Here is a 23525-nt window from a genome sequence, read left to right as displayed (position 1 = left end):
TGGATAAGCTTTTTGATGTGCTGCTGGATTCGGTTTGCCAGTATTTTGTTGAGGATTTTTGCATCAAAAATACTGAGGATTTTTTAGTTTAAGAAAGATTAGTTTTTAAAGAGTCTCGTAGGCTGGGCGTGGTAGCTCACGCCTATAATCCCAGCACTTTGGGAGGCTGAGGTGGGCGGATCATGAGGTCAAGAGATGGAGACCATCCTGGCCAACATGGTGAAACCCCGGCTCTACTAAAATACAAGAATTAGCTGGGTGTGGTGGCACGTGCCTGTAGTCTCAGCTACTTAGGAGGCTGAGGCAGGAGAATCGCTTGAACCTGGGAGGCGGAGGTTGCAGTGAGCTGAGATAGCCCCCCTGCACCTTAGCCTGGCGACAGAGCAAGACTCTGTCTCATAAATAAATAAATAAATAAATAAATAAATAGCTTCCTTTGTCCAAGAGTATCAGGATCCCTGCCCAGCTTGAGGCCAGGCCCTGGCTCTGTCCCACTGGGTGTGGCCTCTGCCCCCACCCCTCCACCCCACGCCCTGCTGCTCCCAGGTTCTCCTTGCTCTGTCACCACCCTTTGGCTTGAGAACCTGTGTAGTTCTTCCTGTTTTCCTTCCACACCAAGTCCCCCCTCCTCCATCCTCTCTAGCTTGGCTGCCTCTTCCTTCCAGACTCACCTCAGATGTCTCCTCCCCCAGGAAGCCTTCCCTGACTCCCTGCCTGGCTGGGTCCCACTCCTCTATGTCCCTGGGGCTCCTTCTCCCTGGCTTATGTGTCTGCTGGCCTCACTGGACCGTACACCCTCTGAGGGCAGCTGGGACCTCGCCCAGTCAGGCACATAGGAGGTGCTTCATGCTTGTGGTATGTGTGTACCTCCTGACCCTGCTCACGCGTGCAGCGTCATCCTCTGGCCATGTCTGCTGCATATGTGACGCTCATCCTGTGCTCTGTTTGTGTGCAGAGGCTGTTCCCTCCCCACCTGTCGCCTGTAGCTTGCCCCCTCCCACCCATGGCAGGCTCTGCCTCTTCACCCGCCTATCCATTTGAAAAACACTCTTTTTCGCTTAGAATCTTCGCCACACAGTTTGTGGTTTAATACAGGTGACTCCTGCGTGTGTATTGCCTTTGAATCTGGCAGCACCTGCGTGGCTTCGTGGAGAAGCTCAGGGAAACTGCACTTCATTTTGTTGGGATTCTGGGACCACAGACGGGGACGCAGCTCTGAGATGGCCCCAGTTCCTTGCAGAGCCACAGGGAGCTCAGTCAGGCAGTTACGGCCTAGGGCTTCCAGGGGCTTCCAGGGTCCCCTAACTCGATGGCAGAGCCTGCCGCGAGCTCTGTGGCGTCAGGGAGAGAGAGTTGGGAGTTTCTTTAGGAGAAATATCCGCAGGGAAACACAGAAGCAGTTGAGATCGGCTGTCAGTCTTGTTAGGTGTGTTGTGGGTAACAGCCATTTGCATTATTATCTGAAAACAAATTGGCTAATGGGCTAAACACAGTTGTGCCCTTAACACTGCGCAAGTCAGACAAGAGACAAATGCAGCTGGAAATGAGAACAATGAGAACCAGGGCACCCACAGGTCAGGTCGTGCAATGTCCATCACGTGCTCACCACAGACAGCATCTCTTCCCAGGCTCAGTGCAGAGCAGAGACCTGCCCTGATCCCTCGTCCGGTGAGAGGCCGGCTGTGAAGAGCAAGCCATAGCACTAGGCCACTCTGAGGTCTTTTTTAACTTTATTTCTCAATCCAGGGTTTTTATCGATTTGTTTATTCTTGTGCGAGAACCCGAGCCGGTAGAAGGACGACTAAACCTTGGTCCTTGAGTCAGATCGGAGCTGACAGATCAGTAGAAGGAGGCAGGCTGCGGGGTGGGCCACGGAGCAGGAGGCACCCTGAAGGCTTGTGGGGCCGGTGGGGGAAGAGCTGGCCTGGAAATTAACAGGACTGTGGAGAACCTTGCAAGAGCAAAAGGAGAGAAAAACCATTCAATAGCAGAGGAGCGAGCTTGAAGAACGGTAATAAGGAGTAGGACAAATGTAAGTCAATTCCAGGATTAGTGTCAGCCTGAGGCTCTGGGGAGCAGCCTCCAGAGATAGTGACGGAGCAGGGAGAGCAGGGATTACACAAATAACCGATTAAAGAACATGGTGGGGCCGGATAAAGAGCTCCCGTGTCAACAGGGGGAAGGAGCAGTAAAACGCAGCCTGTCCTGAAAAGTCCTGCGTGTGGGCGTGGGAACAGAATATGGCTCTGGGTCATATTGCAAAAGAGAAGGCGTATTTGCTGGGTTATGAGAAGCTTTAGTGGGGGGTGTGTTGAGACCCAGGACTGCACTCTCAGGGCGTGCCCTGGCCCCGCAGAGCCTGACCTCACCTATCCCTGGGTGTGGAAGGAGGAGTCCTCATAAGGCAAGTGACCCACGGGTGGCCGACGTGCCCAGGGCGGTGTTGTTACTGAAAAGCTGCAAGAATGTGAAGCTGATGGAGGAGTGGATTAATGGTTGTCACCTAGAGGATGATTCTCAGATTCACCCAGCCTAGCCCAGGGCAGAGCTGATGGCCCAAATAGTGTTCAGATCTCCACATAAGGCCTTCCCTTAGGACCCAGCCCCTCCGGTTGTTGACTGGTAAGCCCTGCAGATGGACCCACAGAAGGAGATTTTATAAAAAAGGAAGGAAGGAAAGAAAGGAAAAAGAGAGAGACATAGGCTAAGTGGGGGCAGCTTCAGCCGTGAGGCAGTGAGGGGTCTGCAGGAGGCAAGCCCCTGCCCTGTAAGGAGAGAAATCAGCTCCCTCTAAGAGAAAATGGCAGCTTCCAAAACAGTGGACACACCAGGAAGGCACAGTCTCAGTCTTCATATGAGGAAATGTGAAATTTAAAACAGTGGCCGATAAATGAATTGAAGTGGGAATATGGAAAAAACGGTGATGCAGGGAGGTAAGCGTGGAATTTATATTTTCAATATAATTCTGCAGTTGATACTACATTTGTCTCTGTGAACTTGATTCTGCAGTAGAAGGGTGTGTGTATGTGTGTGCACACATGCTCGTGCTGTGGCAACGAGAGCCCCCACCCTGCCCTTCTCTCCTGCACCCCACAGCTCACACATGCCTGTCAGGACCCCCTGAAGCACGTTGTCTACTCTCCAGGTCAGGGCCATGGCTCACCCTTGCTTGAGGGGCGCTGAGCTTGGTGCTGTGCCCTGTCTGCACCGTGCTGGCATGGTGTTGGCACAGAGCTCATGGTGCTTCCAGGCTGACCTGCTGTCAGGTATGCAAACTCTTCTCAGCTCCTAGAGGGTGACTGTCGGCCAGGTGGCTGGGCTTCTACACATTGGCGGCGTTTGTTCCAGGCTGGCTCGAGCCACATGAGGTTGAAGTCCACTCCCCAGCACAGCTGCTTAGCAGGGTCTGTGCTCAACCACTGCAGGGCCAGGAGAATTATGCCTCAGGAACCAGCTCAGGACAGGACACCGTCCCATTGCAGGGCACGCTCACACACATTCACACGCACTCAGACTGGGACCCTGCAGACACACCAATGAACCTCAAATGCACAGCTTTGGGACGCGGGAGAAAACCAGAGTACCCAGAGACAACCCACGCAGATGCCACACAGACGGTGGACGTTATCTGCAGACCTGCTTTCCACAACCTCACAGAATTGAACCACCACCACCACAGTCAACTCCTGCTGACTTGTAACCCAACTGCCAAATACAAAAATTAATTAAAAAAGAAAAAAGAGCCCATTAGACAAAGGTTAGCAAAAACGGAGTAATCCAGTGTGAACATTTTGTAGGAAGCGTGTCATGGTTTCTGACCTTTTGGGCCACTGGCTCATTTCCTTTCATCCTGACTGATCAAAATGTATTTACAGCATGCTAGTTGCCATCAGGTGTCTGTGCCGGGGCAGGTGTAGGCAGTGGGAAGGGCCTCCTCTAACGCCCTCGTGGTAGCCCCCGAAGCTGGGCAGGGCAGTATCCCGACTCGCAGCAGCTCTAGGGCCGTGTGCTGACCCTTCACTCATGGGGTCTTTTCCTTTTCTCTCCCAGGTGTTCCACTGTGTCCACTTTGAGTGTCCAGAGCAGCAGAGCAGCCAGAAGGAGGAAAATAGCGAGGAATCGGGGACAGGGGACACCAGCCTGGCCGGTCAGCAGCTCGACTCCCATGCGCTGCGGGCGCCCAGTGGCAGCTCACTACCCTCCAGCCCAGGCTCCAACTCACGTTCCCCCAACCGGCAGCACCAATAAAGGAGGCAGCGGGCCTGGTGTGACTTGGTGGGCTCGGGCGACGGCAGGAAACGGTCTCCTCCTTGAGCAGGGGGTCTTTGTTTGCCCCCACCCCTGCCCCTTTCCAGGGAGGAGCTGACCTAGCTGCAAAAGCAGACACCGAACAGGTTTTCTCCCAAGGACAGAAAGGGGCTGCTTTGTTCTTCTCAATTTGTCCAAATTAGGCTGGTCTCAAGGGGGAGAAAAATGGGTCTTCAATCTTCATCAAGTCCACCATTAACACCCTACCTCTCTAATCTAGCCCAAGCGCAGGGAACAGGAGGAAGTCACAGACAGGCCTGTGTTGGAATACAAAAATGGCACGCGAGGCGGAGGAGAAAGCATCAGGCCTTTGCTACCTGGAGGCACCCTTTAGGAATGGGCCTCCACAGAGTGATCATTCTGCTGGAATACATTGCCCTGGCAACTAAATGATTTTTTATTTCTTTTAGTTATTCTCCATTCAGTGAATCATAGGTGTTCCGGATCTATTTGAAATGCTCAAACAGCGAATCACTAGTTTTAATCCCTTTTGATGCTATAATTTTCCTTCCTTGGTTTTGAACGGTTCCGCTTAGGGGGACAGAGACCCATCATGCATGTCTCCTAAATGAGACACGGATGCAGCTCATCCTGGCACTTGGGCCACAGAGGAAGTTCCATAAGTGCACACGAGCAAATCAACCTGTGGACACTGGAGTTAATAGTCACTCATGTGGCTGAGTTATTCACCTGTCATTCCTGACATGGATCCAGCCTTTAAGCTTGGGAGGCTGACAAGGAAATAGTTACTATGCCTGCTGCTAATTCACTGTTCAGAAGTTCACGTAGATAAACATATCCAGAGTTCTGGCGTGGCCGAACCTGCTGGGGACTGCCGTGGCTTAGCTGCCCCTCCAGTTGTGTTTAGCGCAGCATTGGAGAGGCAGCCACCTGCCCATCAGCGTCAGGAACACAGAACTGGTACTCCGTGCTTCCCCCACACTACAGTACTCAACTGGGGATTGAAAAATAGCAGTTCTAAGAAGCTTTTCTCCTAATCCTCATCGAAAGGGCCTCATCTGACGATGGTGGCTTGATCTGGCTCCGTCTCTGACTTAGTGATTTCCATTCCAGTGCTGCCTGCCCTGGGTAACTGCGCACATCGTTGCCTGCCCCTCTGCTGTGCCCAGAGCTCCGGCCTCTGTCGCCATCAGCATCAGCCTGGTAGTCTCCCCAGGACGGCATGGCACGCAAGCAGCACCACAGTCCTTGGGTCCTCGGCGCCAACCTGCATCCCTGATCAGAGGAAGGTGAGGGCATGGGAGTTTCCTTTCAGGTGCGTCAAAGACATATCAGCTGCGCTCTAGAAAGAGCCAGCGGGTCAGCTGCTTCCTCCTGGTTTAACTTGGTTTTGAGTGATTTGTCCATATGGAAATAGTAGGGTAGCATTGAACTGCATGATTAAATTGGAAGACTGTCTTTCCGTGTGAACACAGGATGGCAGACATCAGAGGGCCACCGGGGCAGGGCGGACAGGTTCCTGGGGAGCAGCCAGGGTCTACAGCTCTCCACCCTCCCCGGTAGCTCCAGCTGCAGGGCTGAGCTGCTTCCTATCCCCTCAGCTCTGATCTCTGCCACTTCCCTGTTGTGTGGGTGAGCGGAACACCCCTGGGATGCCAGGCATTTCATAATGGGAGGAGGCTCCTGTAAGGAACGGTGGGCGCCCACTCACAGTGGAGGCCCCTCCAGCATGGTTGCTGACTCAGCCTCCAGCCCCGGGTTGCCAATTAGCCAGAGAGCTCCTGCGCACTCACAGTTCCTTCCCCAGTGTGTTTTCTACCCAGATGGGGACAGAGGAGCCAGATAGTCGTATCAAGGGCAGAGTTCAAACATTTTGAAAGAGCTATTCACGTGCTTCTTTTTAAACATGGGCATCGCCTGTCCAGAGGCCCCTGGCCTGGAGCAGCATGCTGCTGACCTTGGGAAGGGGTGGGGGGCTGGAGGAGCTGCCCAGCCCTGCATCTGCAACCCTCCAGTCCCCTGCCCGCAGAGCACGCAGAGCCCTCCTGTGCTCCGGGAACTAGATAGCAGCTTGGCAGCTCAGCCTCGCATCTGAAAAGGAATATGCTGCAAAGCCTCGGCCCTAGACCCACATCTGCAGCTCCCTGGCCTGTGGCGGTTCTTTCCTTTGGGGCATGCCCTTCCAGATCTCTGTCCCTCCTGTCTTCCAGCACTTTAAAGATGCCCCTTATCATCAGATAAAGAGAAGTACGGGGAAGATGGGGTGGCACTAACAGTAGATGTCATTGGTGAGGACTGAGGGCAAAGTCTCATTCCCTCACAGCTGCGCTGCCAGCTCGCCTCCCCTCGCTTTGCTGGGAGTCTGCCCTGGACTCCAGAAGGACACGGGGCTGGGGTTCACCTCCTTTGCCAGGCTGGAGGGGTACTGCCCTTCCCCGAGGGACCTTCCAACTGGGGCAGGAACTCTTTTCGTGTGTCCAGCTGGGCCTGGAGGCCAAGTCAAGGTGTGTCACACCACACACCAGGGCAAGGCCCTCATCTCCAGGGAACAGGGACTAGTGAGCGGCTACCAGAAAGTCCCCGGGCAGCCTGGAATTCCCCAGAGCCTGGCTGGTCCTACAGAGCACTTCTCCCCTGGGCCACCTGGACCAAAGCAACCTAAACACTTGAAGCTAAAAGCAAGTGCTGATGATGGGATGGGCTGGCACGTGGCTGGGAGGGTTCCTGGGTACCACAGAGCCCTCAGCTGCGTCCGCGGGGAGTGGGGGTTGTGAAGGAGACATGGTCAAGCCCCTGGTCGGGGAGACAAGCTCCCCCATGCCCAGGCCAGCCCCAGGGGCAACAAGCCAACATGAAGAGAGGTGGCAGGTGAGGCTGACGGGTGGGTGCCTGTGGCCTGGGCCCGGGCCCATGAGGGCAATGGTCCTCAGTAACCAATGGAAAGGAAAGGACGCAAGAGCGCCGTGGTCACCACCACCCAGGCAAAGAAATGGGAGGTGGCCAGCACCCCCACCCTTCACTTTTCATCGTGATTTTTTTTTTTTGGAGAGTAGAAAGGCAACTTCATTGGAGCTTTTGGGGAAAAAAGCCTTCAAAGTCACCTTCCGGCAGCTCTGGAGAGGGTCATTTGGGGTGGACTGAGAGTATAGGGCAGGTAGGATGTGTGCCGGACAGCAGCTGTGTCCCTGCAGCCAGCACCCAGCAGGGCAGTCTCACAGGAGCCGCTGTGAGAGCACTTCGGACTTGAAGCAGCTATGAACTGCCCCCCTGCCCCCACCGTCTCTCCCTCACACACACACACACACACACACACCCCGTTTTACCATTTTCTCAGTGCTTTTTCTTTCATTCTTTTGATTTTAGTTAGAAGCACGAGCCACGATGGATGTGGGACTCTTCTCAATTGCTCTTTCAATTGTCACTTTTTACATCCTATTAAATGAAGTGTCGATTCCTGACAAATATATTAAAAGTGTTTTATTCCTAGAAGAGTTGGGAAAAGAAATTATTTTCAGCAAGAGTAGGATGTTTGTTAAACTGATTCCTTGGCAAAAAAGAGAAAAAAAGCTTTTGAACCGTGCAAAAAATTGCCCAGTAGTTATGCTGTCACCCCAGTTGTCAAACTGCTGTGCAGCCGGCTCCAGCCCAGTCAACTTCACCTTCTTTTTAATTTAGAAGATAACAAAATTGTAATCACTTATCCTTTCCAGAGCCAAGGGGGAAAAGGAAGGTATAATCTACAATAAAAAGCGAGCGTTCTGTGTACTGAGGCCACTTGGTAATAAAGAGACGGAGCGCTCCCCTCACAGACTTCAATTAAGAACCTCCCTTTGGACAGGGAAGAAAGGTGTCAAAGAGGAAAAGAAAATTAAATTTGCCTCCTTCCAGGAGTTTTTCCTCATTAGTGCTTGCTTGTCGGTGTTATTATTTTAATCTTGCCTTCTATGTGGTGACCAGCTCCTCTGAGCGATGCCCGGGTCGGGCGCGGGCCGGGCAGGGCAGGTCTGCAGCGATGCCGCGGCTGAGGTGGGCATGCTGCATTTATTTTCGCAGCTGCAGCCATTGATTCTGCATGTCTATACTGACAACAGCCCCGGCAGGAGTTCAGTTAGGAATTTAAAGTGCAGTTCATGGTTCTGTGCCACCGTGGCTTTTATTATTATAATATTAAATTAGAAGTTGTCCTAGTGCCTGGTGTTTGCTCAGAGTTTCCAGAAGAGAGGGAAGGGAAAGGTTTAAACAGCATGCAGGACAACTGGAATGCCCCCATCTCTCTCGCTGACACGGACCCAGTCATACCTGGGGCTGGACAGGATTTGGAGGCCCTGGTCATTTGCAGAGTGAATGGTGAAGGAGGCGGAAAAGGTCTGCTTGGAGGAAAGAGCAGTTGCAGAGGCGAGAGGCGGAGGGAGGAGGGGTGGAGCCAGCAGGTCTTTGTTTCTGGTAGGTCTCTGGCTTCCATCAGGGAGGAGGGAAGAGGCTGTGCCCTTCCTGGCTCTTGGCTGCACCACTGAGGATGCTCCGAGGGACAGCATGCTCACCCATCCTTTGCACAGTGCCGGCCCCAAGCCCCACGGCCTTCCAGCGAGGACTTTCTGCTGGGCTCATGCACAGGCAGCGGACAGGTGCGTGGAAGAGCTCCCCACCCGCCACACCATTGTTTGAAAATCACTGTTCTCTTTACTCACTTAAAAAAGTGTACAGGGCACACCTGTTCCTGGCATAATGCTCCAGCCTCGCAGAAGGGGCCAGGTGCCCTTCATCTGGCTCTGGCTGCTTCCGACCTGGGCCCACGTCATTGTTCACTTCCTCTGTGACCACCACTGGTCATGGTGCTCCCTGGCCCAGGCTCCGACCCACCCAGCACCCCGGCCTCTCCCACGCCAGTCTGCTGCACCCAACAAGCTTCCAGTCAGAAGCCAGGCTGAACGGCCCTCCTGCTCCATCGGCTTGGTGTCTTCTTTTTTTTAAAGAACTGAAATATTCCCCAAGAGGCCTCATGGCCTGAGACTCACAGTCATCCGCCTGTAATTTATGATAAATGTCTGGGAGCATTTACCATTTGCGTCGTATTTATAGCCCTGAGCGGGGAGGGTGAAGGCGGCCCCGCAGCCAGGAGCTACACACCTGTCCCCACTAGTGTCCCCTGCTTGACAGAGCCCCCTCAGCCTCCCCGAGGCTGTCACTGCAGCTTTGACAGCTGAGGAGTGCCGCCTTTGAAAGCCAGTGGACGGTCACTCCACTCCACTAGGGGGATGGCACCAAAGCAGAGGCCCTGGCCCTGGTGCAAAGGAGGCGTCACGAGGCGGGACGTGGGCCGGAGGGGCTGAGCAGCCTTCAGGGCAGGGACCAGGCCCTGGGTCGCTGGAGACGTTGATATTAGTCCATATGTCTGCTGCCAAATTGTCTGCTCCCCACCAAGTGAGCCCCAGAGGTTTATGTCCCAGGAAGGCGAGGGTGCTCATCTGAGCGGAATTGGGAGGGGACGGCACCAGCTCGTCTTCCTCAGGGCCTTTGCCTCCCGGTGCTGCCCTGGCGGCTGCTCCTGGACCACAGCCCCTGATGGCTACTGCTAGTCCTAAGTTCCTGGGTTTACCCCCAGCCCACATCTCCCACCCGGGCCTGAGGGTGCGGCCAGTGCCCTAGTCCTAGCCACTACAGGAGTCATTCTGAGACCTGCTGGAGGCCATGGGGTCTTCCCAGGCCCCTCAATCAGCTGCTTCCGGGGTCAGCAGGGCAGGGTGCTGCCAGTAAGGACCGCAGGGAGCACAGCCCGGCCGCCCAGGCTGGGGGAAACTGGAGCAAAGCTTTCAGGTCTGGGGGGCCTGACCTTTCCCCAAGGCGCTTCAGGCCTTGGGGCGCCCTCCACAGTGACCTTCAGAGAGGCTGCACCCCCTCGGAAGAACAGCGAGGAATCTCTCCATCAATCACACTCTCCCTGGTCCTTACGTCCCTCAGGCCACCCTTCCCCACCCCCCAGTGCCTGGAGAAGCGAGAGACTGGCCAGGCAGCCTCTGGAGGGGCTCCAGGAGGCCAGGGGTCCTCAGGGCTAGGCCTGGAGCTCGGCCCAAGAGCTGCTTTTGCGAAGCCTGTCTCGAATCCGGATTCACCAGAGAACAAGAGCCCCCAGCCTTTGGGGTTTCTGGGCCTGTACAGATGTGTGTACCTCCCAGGCCATTCTGATGCAAGGGCAAGGACCATGCCAGGCCTGGCTTGGGAATGGCTCTGTGACTCCAGAAGCTCCGTCTAAAACTCCAAAGATGCCCAAAAGGCTGTGCTGCTGTGTGCAATGTGTATTATTTGTGAGCACGATGCAGCTTCTTCCTCATTTTGCAGAGCAACCTAAGCGGGCAGACGTACAAACCCTGTGTTCAAAACCCCTGAGGAGTCCATGTGTGTGAAAATGCAGGTTTTCTCTTAGAAATAAAGTGGTGACTTGTGCTGTATTCGAGTCGTCACTCTCTGCAGCAACCCCTCTCAGTGCCCAGGGACAAGCAGGGGGCCCAGGCCAGGGTCAGCCCCTCTGCCCCAGTGCCCTCACGTGGACACTGCCATCCGGCCCTCTCGCAGGCCCAGGCACTCGGGTGTCCACCCAGGCCCCTGCTCGCTTCCTCTGCCTCGTGGAGGGAGGCAGACAGCCCCGGAGCAAAGCAGGCACAGAGAGGCGGGCTTGCTCCGGGGTGGCAGCGCAGGCGGATTGGACAGATTCGGGCCAGCACTGTCACCAGCTCTTGAGGGCCTTCCCTCAGGGTGGAGGGGCTGTCCAGCTCCCTCCTACTTCCTGTGACGCCCTCTCCACCCCGCCCCATGGCCTATTCGGTGCCATTTTTGGGGGGTTAGTAAATACCACCTTGAACCCAGTCCCCTTCCCTTGTCATTTCTCCTGCTCTGAGCTTAGCCCCAACTGCTTTCTTCCTCATGTCTTGCTTCTTCTACCTGACGAGCCCATGAGTATTTGGTAGCAACTTCCCCCATTTATCTTGCTTCCCAGGGGAGACACGGGGAAGGGAACCAGTGAGCAGGCGCTGCCACTCTCCCTGGCCCCAACCCTGAGTCCTGGGTGTGTGAACTCAACGTTGCAGGCCCTGCTGTCTGGGATCCAGTGCCCTCTCCTCTGTGACCCCACAACTGGGCCTGAGTCTTCAGCAACTCTGCTGGTGCATGTGGGGCCCGAGGCGCCATGCGCTGAACATGAGGGGTTGAGGGACCCCGACCACCTAGAGCCCTGGCCTCCTCCTGAGCTGTTGTCACGTGGAAACCAGGCAGGGGTCTGCTCCTCTCAGTGGAATTTTTTCTTGGAACCTAAACTAGGGACTCTCCATGTTTTTGGTTAACTTCCATCTGGTGGCTTTGGCCGAGCACTGGGGCTCCAAGTCAGGTGCTCCATTTCCAAACGATGCAGGCATCTTTTTGGGAGCACACCCACCTAGCTTCGATCTTCCAGAACTGACAACTTGTTGCCAATAATTGGCTGACGTGAGTGTTGAACGAGACAAAACCCAATCCAGAGAGCACTGGGCTTTGTCCTGCCACCGCCCCGCCCAGGCCACAGGCCACAGCATCCCCCCTACCCCCCCACATGCCGCCCGCCTCCCAAGTGCTGGGGATGGAGCAGGGAGGCTGCCCCTCCTGCCCTGCCTCACCTTCCAGGCAGCAGACACCAGCGCATGTGCAGAGGGAGAAGACGCCTGGCTGGGCGTGCATGTTGAAGTCCGTGGCCCAGGGAGGCTTCCAGAGAAGGTGACAGCTGAGTAAAGCCCTGAGGGGTGGGGAACAAGAGTCGTGGCCCTCTGGGGGAGACTTCCAGGAGGAGGGGGCCAGGGGAAGAAGGCTCGATGCCTCCTGGCTGGTGTGGGGGAGGAGGGGGAGGGGTGGCGGGCCGGGGTGAGGAGGCCTCATGGATCCTTATGGAAAGTTGGGCTTGTCTCTGAGGTGGGAGCCCGTGGAAAGTTCTGAGCACAGGAGGCCCTGGTCGGTTTCACACTGGGACAGGCTCACCAGGCCGCTGCCTGGAGAGTGCACTGGGGGACGGCGGGGGTGGGGAGGATGGAGGATGGCAGTAGTCGGGGGTGAGCGGGCGAGGTGGAGGGCTCTGCTGTGCACGGGGAGGTGGAGGCTCTGCTGTGCAGAGGGGGGAGGTGGAGGGCTCTGCTGTGCGGGGGGCTGGGAGGTGGAGGGCTCTGCTGTGCGGGTGGGGGAGGGAGGTGGAGGGCTCTGCTGTGCGGGTGGGGGAGGGAGGTGGAGGGCTCTGCCGTCCTGGGGGTCCCCCGCAGGATTGCTGCACGCACAGCCTGAGAGAAGAAGCAGAGGCAAGGCTGACCCCCAGATGGGATTGCCCTTTCCGGACTTGCAAGGCTGCGGAGGAGCCGCTTGGAGGTGGTCAGTTTCGGACATGCTGGGTTTACCGGAGAGGTCAGGGAGCCAGACTTAGAAACCGCAAACACAAACCTCAACAAGTAAAGAAAATGACACAAATTAAAGTTCACACTAGTCTGTGATGGAAAAACACCAACTTCCTCACATTATCCCAAGCCAGAGGATCACGCCTTGTCTTCAGACATCAGCAGAGTCAAACCGTTTTAACGCCAGAGTCGGGCCGGGTGCGGTGACTCACGCCTGTAATCCCAGCACTTTGGGAGGCCGAGGCGGGTGGATCACGAAGTCAGGAGATCGAGACCATCCTGGCTAACATGGTGAAACCCCGTCTCTACTAAAAATACAAAAATTTAGCTGGGTGTGGTGGTGCATGCCTGTAAATCCCAGCTACTAGGGAGGCTGAGGCAGGAAAATCCCTTGAACCAGGGAATCGGAGGTTGCAGTGAGCCGAGATAGTGCCACTGCACTCCAGCCTAGTGACACAGTGAGACTCCGTCTCAAAAAAAAAAAAAAAAAAAAAAAACAACACTGGGAGTCCCAGTTTGTAGGAAATCATTAAGATTTTATTATTTGGGCTCCAGAACGAGTCAGGATGACCTGATAATTTTGGTTTGGCTCAGGGTGTAATGTGTCTGTTTTATTTGATGACTACTAGAACAGTTCCCAAATTGTGTGGTGGGTAAGAATCACCTGGGAACTTGACCAAGTGACATGTCTACACCGCCCGCCCCTACAGGTTCTGATTCAGGGGCTGCTGGCATTCTTAAGTGCTTTCCTTGGTTCTGATTCTGACAACCCACCCAGCGCTTCTGAGGACAGCTGGACTAGATGCGCGGTCAGCGGCGAAGACCCATGAGGGCCTCATGGAAGGTGCCAGAACTGTCCCTCCTTCTGCCGTCCACAGCCCTACCTGCACTTCCTGCCCGGGGACGGGTGAGGTCCCGGCTAGAGGGAGGGGTTGGGGGTCACCAGCGTCTCCAGTGTTTAGAACCAAGAGCCTAGAGGAGGGGACCAGGCAGAGGGGCTGGTCCCAGGTTGAGCCCTGGGCAGCCAAGCAGCTGGAGCCTGGGGAGGCGAAAGGGGACAGCGAAGGAAGCTGAGGGCTCCGAGGCTGTCCCCACAGCTGGCAATGCAGCCCAAGGCAGGGTGGGCTCAAGCAAGAGGAGGCTGAGGGCCGGCCAGGCCCACGGGCAGCATCTGGCTCTGGTAGGTGCTCACATGGTTTTTGGAGTTTGGGACAGTCCCTGAGGCTCATTATAAGCTCCTGTGTGGGGTCTGGCACCCCATTTTCCTTTTCTGAGGTCTTTCATTTTGGTAGGGACTGACGACAGACTCTAAAGACACCCTTTGCCCACCTCTAGAGTCTTAGCACTTCTTCCATTGACAGGATTTCCCACCAGTGCCCCGTAGCCACCCTGCGTATTCCATACCGGGATTCACTGTCCCAGGACATGGAAGGACAGCCTCTTCTCAAGTGGCTCCACATTTCACTGTCTTCTCACCTAGCTGAGACCTCAGAACTTCCAGAACATTCTACCTGTTTCACCTAGTTTAATTTTAAAGATCTTGGACTTTGAATTCCAGGTGGCAGACTGCCAGTTTGGAGGGCAGGTTGACAGTCTTGACTAAAATGGAATGTGTGCAAAAGATAAGCACGTTACACCCCCTTCTCCCCATCATAAGCAATGACCAAGAAGACCAATCGTTTAAAAAGAAAAAAAAAAAAACCAGAATGGAAAACAAGAAGGTGCCAGCAGCCCAGGAAATGGTGGAAGCCAAGAGACAGAGGGTGACCCAAAGCCCCAGGCAGGCTGGACTGGACGTTTCCATGTCGAACCCAGTCCTCAGACCCACGAGCAATTCAGAGTGGTGCGCCTCCGCCAGGGCAGGTCCCACCTGCTCCAAGGTAAAGAACGCCATGCGGCTTCCTTCCTTCCCTGCACCTGGTCAGCAGCCTTGGTTTTCTCATCTGTCCAGTGGAGCTAACAGTAGCACCTTTTGGGACTGTGAGGGTTAAATGAGCCTGGGGCGGGGGTTTGGGGAGGTGGTGAGTGTGTGTGTGAGAGAGAGAAAGACGCCAGCCGTTCTGATGATGTTAACATTCTCTGGGTCTACACCAGTGGCCCTTTCTGCCTGCATTTTTATTACAACATAGTCCTAACACTGCATTTCACCCTCAGGCGCCTCCGTCCACTCCACTCCTGGGCATTCCTCCCGGCTGTGTCTCCTGTCTTTTCTGGGTCCCCTTTGGAAACGTGGGCTCCTCAGAGTATCTGGAGTCACCTTCCCCCCAACACCTCCACCTCTAGGGGCCTGGTCCTTTGGGAGTGGGCAGGGCCCTGGAGCACCCTGCTGGCCTCCAGAAGCTGTTGGGGAGATACCCAGGGAAGTCTGAGGGGCAGCAGCGCTGGGTACAGGGCGACAGGCCCAAGCCGGGAGGCCCTTCCATGGGACCACAAGCGCCCATCCCGATGACGACACTGCAGATGTGACCGAGGGCCAAGGGCACTGCTCAGATGCCCTGAAGTGGGCAGGGGCAGCTCAGGAGCCTGCAGGGGTTGAGGGGACAGAAACGCAAGAGGGAAGTGGCAGCCTGGCCACTCCTGACCGCTGGGCCAGTGGGAGCGAGGCACAGACGTGGTAAGACGTCTGCCGTATTTGTGCCATTCCCGGTGATGCGCTGATGACCACCTGTCACCAACGGCCTTCCTGGGGCAGCAGATCACTAAGAGACAAGGATGCAGGAAGGTAGTGGCTGCTGCTCCTGGCAAACCCGAGTTTCCCCTCAGAGCTGCTGGAGGCCAGAGGTGTGCCCCAGGGCCCTGCCTGGAGGGAGGTGCCCAGGGGCCTGTGAAAAGCACCAAGCACCCACGGAAGACAATTACATCATGTGGGGCAAGTCCGATGTCCTCCATCACACACCATTGCCCAGCTTCCATGGGCCTTGCAAGTTTAAGGGGAAAAAAATGGGAAGCCATTTCTGAGAAAATCCACCCAGGACTCGCTCCATCTGCACACTGGGGCGCTCCAGTTGGAGAATGAGTGTGTCACAAGGTTCCAGATTCAGGCTTTCGTGCCTTTGTGCGGCAGGGCAGCAGCGAGGCTGCATTAGGGTGGTGGCTTTGATCTGGCTGCACCCTGGAATTGCCTGCAGCACTTTGTGAGGAGCCACCCCTGGCCGGCCACCCCAGAGACTGACTTGGTTTTGGTCTTGGGTGGATTCGGACATGGAAATGTTTAAAAACTCGGCGGGTGATTCTAAAGGCAGTCACGGCTGAGAGCCACCAGGCCAGGGTCTGAGATTGTGGAACCTTCCACATTCACCAGCTGGGGAGTGAGAGGCCGGGGCCCCGTTAGAGCTCTCCCAGCCTGTGAGAGGCTCATCTGGCCCAGACCCGCATCCTGACTCCAGGCCCCAGGCTCCCTTCCCTGCTGCCAGAGCTGACCAAGTGGAGTGGGAACCGCGAGGCCTGGAAGGGGCAGGTCTTCCTTTGAGGGCCTCATGGAAGGTGCCAGAACTCTCCCTCCTCCTGCTGTCCGCTGCCCTACCCGCACTTCCTGCCTTGAGTCTACCAGGACTGCTGATGTCACACCCTTTGTCCCTGCTCATGACAGGCGCCTCAGGAGGGCCCTCTCCCCTATCTGGTCCCCACACCGCTCTCTAGTCCCATCCTCACCTGGCACAGCCACCTGGGAGGCCCAGCAACACCCTCTGGAACCTGGCTGACTGCGCCCACTCTCAACCCATGACGCTGTGGGGCCGAGAGCTCCGTGCAAGTCCTCTGACACCGCAGAAACACTCCTGCGGGACTTGGTGGCCTAAAACAACATTTGTTTTGCTGGGGAACCTGTAGTTTGGCCAGGGCTTGGCAGGGACGGCTCCTATCTGCTCCGCTTGGCACCACCAGGTCAGCCCAAAGGTTGAGGTGGGCCATCTGGAGCCTTGCTCACTGGCCATGGGTGCAGCTGGTGCACAGCTGGGCACCTGGGCACCACTGTCTCCGTCTGGTCTCGCCACATGGTCTCTTCAGCATGGAGGCTTCAAAGGAGCAATATTTTTCTTCTTTAATTGAGGTGAAATTCACAGAACGTAAAATTCACCATTTGAAATGAACAATTCGGTGGCATCTGGCACATCACGGTGTTGTGCAATCACCACTTCCCGGATCGGAACCCCACACCCATTGGGCAGTTGCTCTTATCCTCTCCTCCCCCAACTCCTGGTGCCGGCCCACCTGCTGTCTCTGCCGCGCTGCCCACCCTGCTGTTGCATGTACACGGAACCACACGTTCGCCTTCCTGGCTGGCTCCTTTCACTTTGCAGATTGTTTCCAAGATTCACCCCGGGCTGCCGCTCGGGTCAGCACTTTCCTTCGTTTATGGCTGAACCGCGGGGCTGCACCAGGCCTTGTGTATCCTTCCGCCGCCTGACGGACACTTGGGTTGTGTCTACTTTGGGTTGTCATGAACAGGGCTGCCTGGAACATGGGGGGGCTTGTGTGAGTCCCAGCTTTCAGCTCTCTCGAGTGTGTGCCTGGCAGTGGCATTGCTGGGTCACGTGGTAATTCCCTGTTGGAGTTTTTGACAAGCCAGCAGAGGGTCTACCACAGCGGCCGCACCGTTTTACGTTCCCGCCAGTGACACACAAGCATTCCAGCCTCTCCACATCCTCGCTGGCACTTTCCACTCTTGATTATCGCCAACCTTCTGATGTGAATGGCCAGGCTTCTTGCGCGTCAGCCCCTGTTCCCAAGGCTTATGTCGCCTGAGAGCGCCCGATGGGTCTTCTCACGTGACTTTCAGATGTGGCCCCATGCCAGGAAGGTCATCTCCGCCACACGCGCTCCTGCCCGTGTCCAAGGGGAGAGGCTCCGCCTTTCCACGGGAGGAGCGCCAGACTTGAGGGAAAGAACGTGTTTAACAATCACGACATCTCCACGACGATTCTCATTCGCTCTCTGACCAGTGCCACTCAACGTGTCATCTTGTCACAAGACAAGGAGCTTATACCAGAAGAGACATCAGCACGCTGCCCCTTCGTCAGGACAGTATTGTCAGCGGACCCAACTGCGCTGCCTCTCAGGGTCCTGGGACACAGCGAAAGACCTGTGCCCCGCAGGGGTGGCGCTCTGAGCCTCCCCCAGGTTACACGGGGCCGGAAGTTTATACAGTTTGGGAGCCCCCCTTTAAGAAAAAGAGTAAAAATTCTGACTCCCAAATTAGGTACAAAATGGGAAAAGAACTCACAACAAATTACACATTTTAAAGTCGACAAATACCCAGATGTCTGCAGTTCACCCTCACTGGTGGTGACACACCTGTCACACTTTGTTCCTACATTGCTTGGCTGTGTCCTCTTTCATCACTCTTTCCCATGATAATGATCTTGTCATATCATGTAGGAATAGAAAGATTCCTCAATCTTTCCTCGAGCACGGTTAATCTCTGTCTTGAATTATTGATACTTTAGGGAAGTTTCTGTCATCTTCACAACTCTTATTGGCATAGTCATGTAAATTTTTAGAACTGTCGTCAAATGTGGGGCAACTGTTACCAAGTTTCTTTCCTATCTGAGCTGTAAGATTCTAGAACACCCCCAGCATTCCTAAACTCATCTTTGATGCTCTGACAGGAGTGTGGTGGCTTCCGATTGTGTGGCATTGTCGAGCGTGTTCCTGACAAGAGCGAATGTCTGTATCGAGCAGGTATTGATGAGAATCAAGTCTTCCTGGTTTACTTCCACACACCTGCTGGCGGTAAGAATTTTCCACAGACTTCCGGCTCCACACATATCAAGCCTCATCTCTCCTCCACAACCTGTACTCCCTGTTCCAGGTCCCGTAGGACACGTTCCTATCACAATACAACTGTGGCCTTGCTCCTTCCGGTTACGACACCAGGTGTCAGGCAGCGGACAAGAAGCATGTTCTTGAAGCCAGCCCTACCCCAGGATGACTGGCAATGACCTACTAAATGCAGAAGTGACTGTGAACCGCACAAATATATCCCACTAACCTCAAACGAATCGTGTCCCTAATTCTTCTTACCCTTAGCCAGAACCCAAAAGTACCATGTGGCCTCAACATCACCCAACAGAAGAGGAAGTGTGAAGGAAGGGAAGTTAGAATGGAAGGAGGGAACGGTTTTAACCAACTGCAGTTAAAGTATCTCACTTTTGCAAATTTTATAAAATCTTGGGAACATGCAAACACATTGCTGAGGCCCAATCACGAGTGAGGGGCCTCAAGCTAAGGCTCTGTCTCCCGGTAAATCCATGCTAGTGCCCCACCAAACGGTTGCTACCCCCTCACCCAACCACACTCACTCCTCGCGACCCTGTTCTGTATGTCCGTGAGAATGCAGAGCAGAAGGATCCCACCCCCGCTTGCCTGCCCTGTGCCCACACCTGCCACCCTGCACTCTACACCCCATCATGGGCATCGATCCCAAATTTCTCCCTCGCTACGGGATCATTCCAACAGCATAAAAACCTGCAGCAACTTCTCCTTATTCAAAAATAAACTTCCTCGCCCCCACATCCACTCTCCTGCCCATTTGCTTCCATTGTAGCAAAGCTGCTTGAAGAAGAGGTCCAGCTGGGCAAGCTTTCCAGTCTCCCTCCCCAGGAATTGGTCCCCAGCGCCGGAACGGTTGGTGCCTGGGCAGCAGCAGCAGCTCACAGAAGTGGCCACTCCCTGCTCCTCGAAATGCTCCTTTCCCCGCCTGGCTTCTGGGACTCCCGTCTTTCTGTCTCTTCCTGCTTTGCTGGCAGCTCCTTCTAGGTCTCCTCTGCAGGTTCCTCCGTCTCCCTGGATGGCATCCCCAGGCACAGCCTCCATCTGTCTTTTCTACATTTACACTCCCTTCTTTGGTGTCCTTGGCCCAGCTTGTGGCTTTAAATACTAGCTGTATGCAGGTGACTCGAAACTGTGTATCTCATTTGTACACCGACGTCCACAGCAGCCTCATTCACAATAACTACAACATGGAAGCAACCCCAGTGCCCACTGACAGAGGGGTGGGCAAGAATGTGTGTTGCATCATAAGGTGCAGTAGCGTCCACCTTAAGAAGGACACGGACGATCAACGCGGGGTGGAGCCAAGATGGCCGAATAGGAACAGCTCCGGTCTCCAGCTCCCAGCCTGAGCAACACAGAAGATGGGTGATTTCTGCATTTCTGCTTGAGGTACCGGTTTCATCTCACTAGGGAGTGCCAAACAGTGGGTGCAGGACAGTCGGTGAAGCGCACTGTGCGCGAGCCAAAGCAGGGCGAGGCATTGCCTCACTTGGGAAGCGCAAGGGGTCAGGGAGTTCCCTTTCCTAGTCAAAGAAAGGGGTAATGGACGGCACCTGGAATATCGGGTCAGTCCCACCCTAATACTGCACTTTTCCAACGGGCCTGGAAAACGGCACACTAGGAGATTGTGTCCCGCACCTGGCTCGGAGGGTCCTGTGCCCACGGAGTCTCCCTGATTGCTAGCACAGCAGTCTGAGATCAAGCTGCAAGGCGGCAGCAAGGCCGGGGGAGGGGCGTGCCCGCCCTTGCCGAGGCTTGCTTAGGTAAACAAAGCAGCCAGGAAGCTCAAACTGGGTGGAGCCCACCACAGCTCAAGGAGGCCTGCCTGCCTCTGTAGGCTCCACCTCTGGGGGCAGGGCACAGACAAAAAGTCAGCAGGAACCTCCACAGACTTAAATGTCCCTGTCTGACTGACAGCTTTGAAGAGAGTAGTGGTTCTCCCAGCACGCAGCTGGAGATCTGAGAACAGACAGACTGCCTCCTAAAGTGGGTCCCTCACCCCTGAGCAGCCTAACTGGGAGGCACCCCCCCAGTGGGGACAGACTGACACCTCACTCGGCCGGGTACTCCTCTGAGACAAAACTTCCAGAGGAACTATCAGACAGCTGAATTTGTGGTCTCACGAAAATCTGCTGTTCTGCAGCCACCGCTGCTGACACCCAGCCAAACAGGGTCTGGAGTGGACCTCTAGTAAACTCCAACAGACCTGCAGCTGAGGGTCCTGTCTGGTAGAAGGAAAACTAACAAACAGAAAGGACATCCACACCAAAAACCCATCTGTACATCACCATCATCAAAGACCAAAAGTAGATAAAACCACAAAGATGGGGAAAAAACAAAGCACAAAAACTGGAAACTCTAAAAAGCAGAGCACCTCTCCTCCTCCAAAGGAACGCAGTTCCTCACCAGCAACGGAACAAAGCTGGATGGAGGATGAATTTGACGAGTTGAGAGAAGAAGGCTTCAGACGATCAAACTACTCTCTGAGCTACGGGAGGAAATTCAAAACAATAGCAAAGAAGTTAAAAACTTTGAAAAAAAATTAGAAGAATGGATAACTAGAATAACCAATGGAGAGAAGGGCTTAAAGGAGCTGATGGAGCTGAAAGCCAAGTTTCGAGAACTACGCGAAGATTGCAGAAGCCTCAGTAGCAGATGCGATCAACTAGAAGAAAGGGTATCGCTGATGGAAGATGAAATGAATGAAATGAAGCGAGAAGGGAAGTTTAGAGAAAAAAGAATAAAAAGAAATGAACAAAGCCTCCAAGAAATTTGGGACTATGTGAAAAGACCAAACCTACGTCTGAATGGTGTACCTGAAAATGATGGGGAGAATGGAACCAAGTTGGAAAACACTCTGCAAGATATTATCCAGGAGAAATTCCCCAATCTAGCAAGGCAGGCCAACATTCAGATTCAGGAAATACAGAGAACGCCACAAAGATACTCCTCGAGAAGAGCAACTCCAAGACACATAATTGTCAGATTCACCAAAGTTGAAATGAAGGAAAAAATGTTAAGGGCGGCCAGAGAGAAAGGTCGGGTTACCCACAAAGGGAAGCCCATCAGACTAACAGCTGATCTCTCAGCAGAAACTCTACAAGCCAGAAGAGAGTGGGGGCCGATATTCAACATTCTTAAAGAAAAGAATTTTCAACCCAGAATTTCCTATCCCGCCAAACTAAGCTTCATAAGTGAAGGAGAAATAAAATACTTTACAGACAAGCAAACGCTGAGTGATATTGTCACCACCAGGCCTGACCTAAAAGAGCTCCTGAAGGAAGCACTAAGCATGGAAAGGAACAACTGGTACCAGCCCCTGCAAAAACATGCCAAATTGTAAAGACCATCGAGGCTAGGAAGAAACTGCATCAACTTACGAGCAAAATAACCAACTAACATCATAATGACAGGATCAGATTCACACATAACAATATTAACTTTAAATGTAAATGGGCTAAATGCTCCAATTAAAAGACACAGACTGGCAAACTGGATAAGGAGTCAGGACCCATCAGTGTGCTGTATTCAGGAAACCCATCTCACATGCAGAGACACACATAGACTCAAAATAAAGGGATGGAGGAAGATCTATCAAGCAAATGGAAAACAAAAAAAGGCAGGGGTTGCAATCCTAGTCTCTGATAAAATAGACTTTAAACCAACAAAGATCAAAAGAGACAAAGAAGGCCACTGCATAATGGTAAAGGGATCAACTCAACAAGAAGAGCTAACTTTCCTAAATATATATGCACCCAACACAGGAGCACCCAGATTTATAAAGCAAGTCCTGAGTGACCTACAAAGGGACTTAAACTCCCACACAATAACACTGGGAGATTTTAACACCCCACTGTCAACATTAGACAGATCAACGAGACAGAAAGTTAACAAGGATATCCAGGAATTGAACTCAGCTCTGCACAAAGTGGACCTAATAGACATCTACAGAACTCTCCACCCCAAATCAACAGAATATACATTTTTTTCAGCACCACACCACACCTATTCCAAAATTGACCACATAGTTGGAAGTAAAGCTCTCCTCAGCAAATGTAAAAGAACAGAAATTATAACAAACTGTCTCTCAGACCACAGTGCAATCAAACTAGAACTCAGGATTAAGAAACTCACTCAAAACCGCTCAACTACATGGAAACTGAACAACCTGCTCCTGAATGACTATTGGGTACATAATGAAATGAAGGCAGAAATAAAGATGTTCTTTGAAACCAACGAGAACAAAGACACAACATACCAGAATCTCTGGGACATGTTCAAAGCAGTGTGTAGCGGGAAATTTATAGCACTAAATGCCCACAAGAGAAAGCAGGAATGATCCAAAATTGACACCCTAACATCACAATTAAAAGAACTAGAAAAGCAAGAGCAAACACATTCAAAAGCTAGCAGAATGCTAGAAGTAACTAAAATCAGAGCAGAACTGAAGGAAACAGAGACACAAAAAACCCTTCAAAAAATTAATGAATCCAGGAGCTGGTTTTTTGAAAAGATCAACAAAATTGATAAACCACTAGCAAGACTAATAAAGAAGAAAAGAGAGAAGAATCAAATAGATGCAATAAAACATGAAAAAGGGGATATCACCACCGATCCCACAGAAATACAATCTACCATCAGAGAATACTACAAACACCACTATGCAAATAAACTAGAAAATCTAGAAGAAATGGATAAATTCCTCGACACATACACCCTCCCAAGACTAAATCAGGAAGCAGTTGAATCTCTGAATAGACCAATAGCAGGTTCTGAAATTGTGGCAATAATCAATAGCTTACCAACCAAAAAGAGTCCAGGACCTGATGGATTCACAGCTGAATTCTACCAGAGGTACAAAGAGGAACTGGTACCATTCCTTCTGAAACTATTCCAACCGACAGAAAAAGAGGGAATCCTCCCTAACACATTTTATGAGGCCAGTATCGTCCTGATACCAAAGCCTGGCAGAGACATAACCAAAAAAGAGAATTTCAGACCAATATCCTTGATGAACATTGATGCAAAAATCCTCAATAAAATACTGGCAAACCGAATCCAGCAGCACATCAAAAAGCTTAT

At 53.4% G+C, this 23525-nt stretch overlaps 2 protein-coding genes across 15 annotated transcripts in view; one reads left to right on the top strand and one right to left on the bottom strand.

Annotated features, from left to right (window-relative positions):
• The window catches only part of BTBD9 (BTB domain containing 9), a 495597-nt gene extending 484882 nt beyond the window's left edge, over positions 1 to 10715 (top strand). For 7 of the 10 annotated variants that reach the window (XM_032141217.2, XM_058432661.1, XM_058432663.1 and 4 more), the window contains 3 exons: positions 4051 to 4147; positions 5383 to 5558; positions 8717 to 10715. In XM_032141217.2, coding sequence (XP_031997108.1) covers positions 4051 to 4147; positions 5383 to 5558; positions 8717 to 8995 — 552 coding nt within the window. In that variant the 3' untranslated portion in view covers positions 8996 to 10715. Of the gene's footprint in view, positions 1 to 4050; positions 5585 to 8716 lie in introns of those variants that run through there. The other 3 variants (XM_058432665.1, XM_058432666.1, XM_032141219.2) reach the window with 3 other exon arrangements.
• Positions 1 to 23525, bottom strand: part of ZFAND3 (zinc finger AN1-type containing 3) — a 378840-nt gene that overhangs the window by 6302 nt on the left and 349013 nt on the right. For 2 of the 5 annotated variants that reach the window (XM_058432668.1, XM_032141222.2), the window contains one exon: positions 11913 to 12028. In XM_058432668.1, coding sequence (XP_058288651.1) covers positions 11913 to 12028 — 116 coding nt within the window. The other 3 variants (XM_032141223.2, XM_058432669.1, XM_058432670.1) reach the window with 3 other exon arrangements.

Source organism: Hylobates moloch, unplaced genomic scaffold (genome assembly GCF_009828535.3).
Source record: "Hylobates moloch isolate HMO894 unplaced genomic scaffold, HMol_V3 SCAFFOLD_20, whole genome shotgun sequence".
Classification (NCBI taxonomy): domain Eukaryota; kingdom Metazoa; phylum Chordata; class Mammalia; order Primates; family Hylobatidae; genus Hylobates; species Hylobates moloch.
Note: the sequence above shows the minus strand (reverse complement) of the source record. Positions and strands in the feature narration are given on the sequence as shown.